General features: G+C 36.8%; 1 protein-coding gene across 1 annotated transcript; it reads right to left on the reverse strand.

The window, feature by feature from the left end:
* Nucleotides 1-463: 463 nt before the first annotated feature.
* On the reverse strand, nucleotides 464-1,411 carry LOC110543165 (vomeronasal type-1 receptor 3-like). The gene has a single exon (XM_060377877.1). The coding sequence runs from the start codon at nucleotides 1,409-1,411 to the stop codon at nucleotides 464-466; it is 948 nt and encodes a 315-aa protein (XP_060233860.1).
* Between the last annotated feature and the right edge of the window lie 982 nt (nucleotides 1,412-2,393).

Here is a 2,393-nt window from a genome sequence, read left to right on the forward strand (position 1 = left end):
ATTATTGTTGTTGTTATTTAAATAATTAACTGAAATCTTTAAACACAATACAATGAAAGTGCTTAGATCTTTCAAAAAAAAAAACTAGTGTTCTTAAAAACACAACACTCCATAAAAACATGAACCAAGGTCCAAATGCTATTTAAATTTTTTGATTAGAAGTATTTTAATAGCAAAAAGTCAAGATAAGATATTGTTGAAAGTATTTAGAAGTTCATTTTCTCCACAGTGTCATAATTTGAGTGGGTAATAAATGTTCAAATTATCAAAATTATGTACATGAAATTGTATTCAAGAAAAATGCTAAATACCTGAGTTTTAATAGCAAACAGATTGTGTGAATTATGACGAAGGCCCTATCAGGTATTCAAGGTACACATTCTAATCTTTTATGCCATGGAAATACTACTGCCAATCAGTATACTATTTAATCTCATAAGGATGAGAAATTGTGGGTTTCAATTCAGCCACGGAGTGCACTTTGAAAACAGGTCATTCTCAATACAGAAAAGGAAGAAGTGAATTGCAAAATAATTTTATTATTCCTCATTAGTAAGAAAGGGCAGATGGTTGAGTAGCAGGTGTTAAAAACTGCATTAATTCCCTCCAACCTTGGAATTTTTGTTTGTGCATAAAAGCCATAAAGAGTGATGGAGTTGTTTAACCAATAAATGAACACAAAGCAGGTTACCAGAAACAGGATGTGGTGAGTAGCTTTGCTTTCAGGAGATGGTTTGGAGGAGAGGCTTAGGCTGTGGAGGTGCTGGGCTCTCTTGTGGTGTCTGTAGAGGAAAGTCATCTTGTAGCAGCTGGCACAAGTCATGATGGCCACAAAAAAGAGATCATGACTGAATACGACACTTAAAAATAGCCATGAGTTTCTGTTCCCAAAGTACTTGTTTTGACAATAAGCATGCACATATCCAGTGCCAACAGGAGTAGAATTGGTTTTGGCTATTACAGCTTCAATGATATATGCATAGATGAGCAGGTTAATGAGCCAGGAGCAAAGTAAAGAAGAAAAAGCCCATGTAGAGAGTTTAGGCTTAAGCCATGCCCACTTAGAATTACTAGGAATAATGGTGATGACTTGAAATACGCTTACAACACAGGTGGTGCAGATTGACATACCCCGTAGGACTCTGGTCATAAACAAAACTACCTTACAACCAATATCATCCAGAAGGTTGGGTACTCCAAAGGATGCCAGGATATCTGGTATTAATGAGAATGTGATTAACAGTATATTAACTATTGTCAGGTTCATGAAAACTGAATCTATCAACTTCATAAAATGAAGCTTAAAGAAGTAACAATATAAATATAAAATGAACAGTGATGAGTTCCCTATGACACCAATGCATAACTGTGATATGAGAAAGATCCCCAATATGGTGTCACTTGGAACCATGATGGATGTTACTGCATGTCAGACTTGTTAGGTTTAGAGTGAAAAATAACTGGACTGTATTATAAAACTATTTTTAAAATGGCAGTTGTGGGAAAATATACTGACTGACAGCACAGAGAGGTGATGAAATATTCAACTCCTTCCTTTTTCATTTTTCCTTCCTTCCTTCCTTTCTCTCCTTTTTGGGTTTTCTTCCTTCCTTTCTTTCCTTTTTGGTTTTTGAGACAAGATTTCCCTGTGTAGCACTGGCTGGAACTCGCTCTATAGGACAAGCTGTGCTCAGACTCACAGAGATTCACCTATCTCTGCCTCCCAAGTGCTGTGATTAAAGGTGTGCATCACCCCTGCCTGGAGAAAAGTTCAATTCCTTTCTGGGTTAGGTCCATCCAGAGACAACAGATTGCAACTGCATTCCAGGAATTCTTGACCATTGTTGAAGATAGAATAAAGTGTTAGAAAGCAGGTTCAATCCACCCAAACAATCTGAATTAGCTTATGTCAGTCAGAAGGATATGTTGACCTATGTGAAAACCAAATTTGCATGTTAGGAGGAATTAAAAGATTATATATTTTATGCAAATGGCTGTTTTGCCTACATGTCTGCGTACTATATGCCTGCCTTGGAATAGAATCCTGGCAGAGCAACCAAGGAAGTTTTATTCACCAGACAGTATTTTTTTTAACCTAGGTGTGAATGTTTTCATGTTTATAACAACATTTGTTTCTATCACAAAGATCCTAACATGTGTGCTTTGTGGGTTTTGCCTGACATACATATCTGTCAGCTTAGTGATGACTAAGTACTTAGAATTACCATGTGGGACTCTTTGCCTTGCTTCCACTCTACTCATTAACTAGTAGTGTTCTGAGCCATTCCATTCCATTTCCTTTCAATTACTTTGCTGACAGTTGGAATTGAGCTGCCAAAACACAAAGGAAAGGATGAGACTGCAGATTCCACAGTGTTGACCACATCTTCAAT

The sequence above is a fragment of the Meriones unguiculatus genome, chromosome 1 (genome assembly GCF_030254825.1).
Source record: "Meriones unguiculatus strain TT.TT164.6M chromosome 1, Bangor_MerUng_6.1, whole genome shotgun sequence".
Taxonomy (NCBI): domain Eukaryota; kingdom Metazoa; phylum Chordata; class Mammalia; order Rodentia; family Muridae; genus Meriones; species Meriones unguiculatus.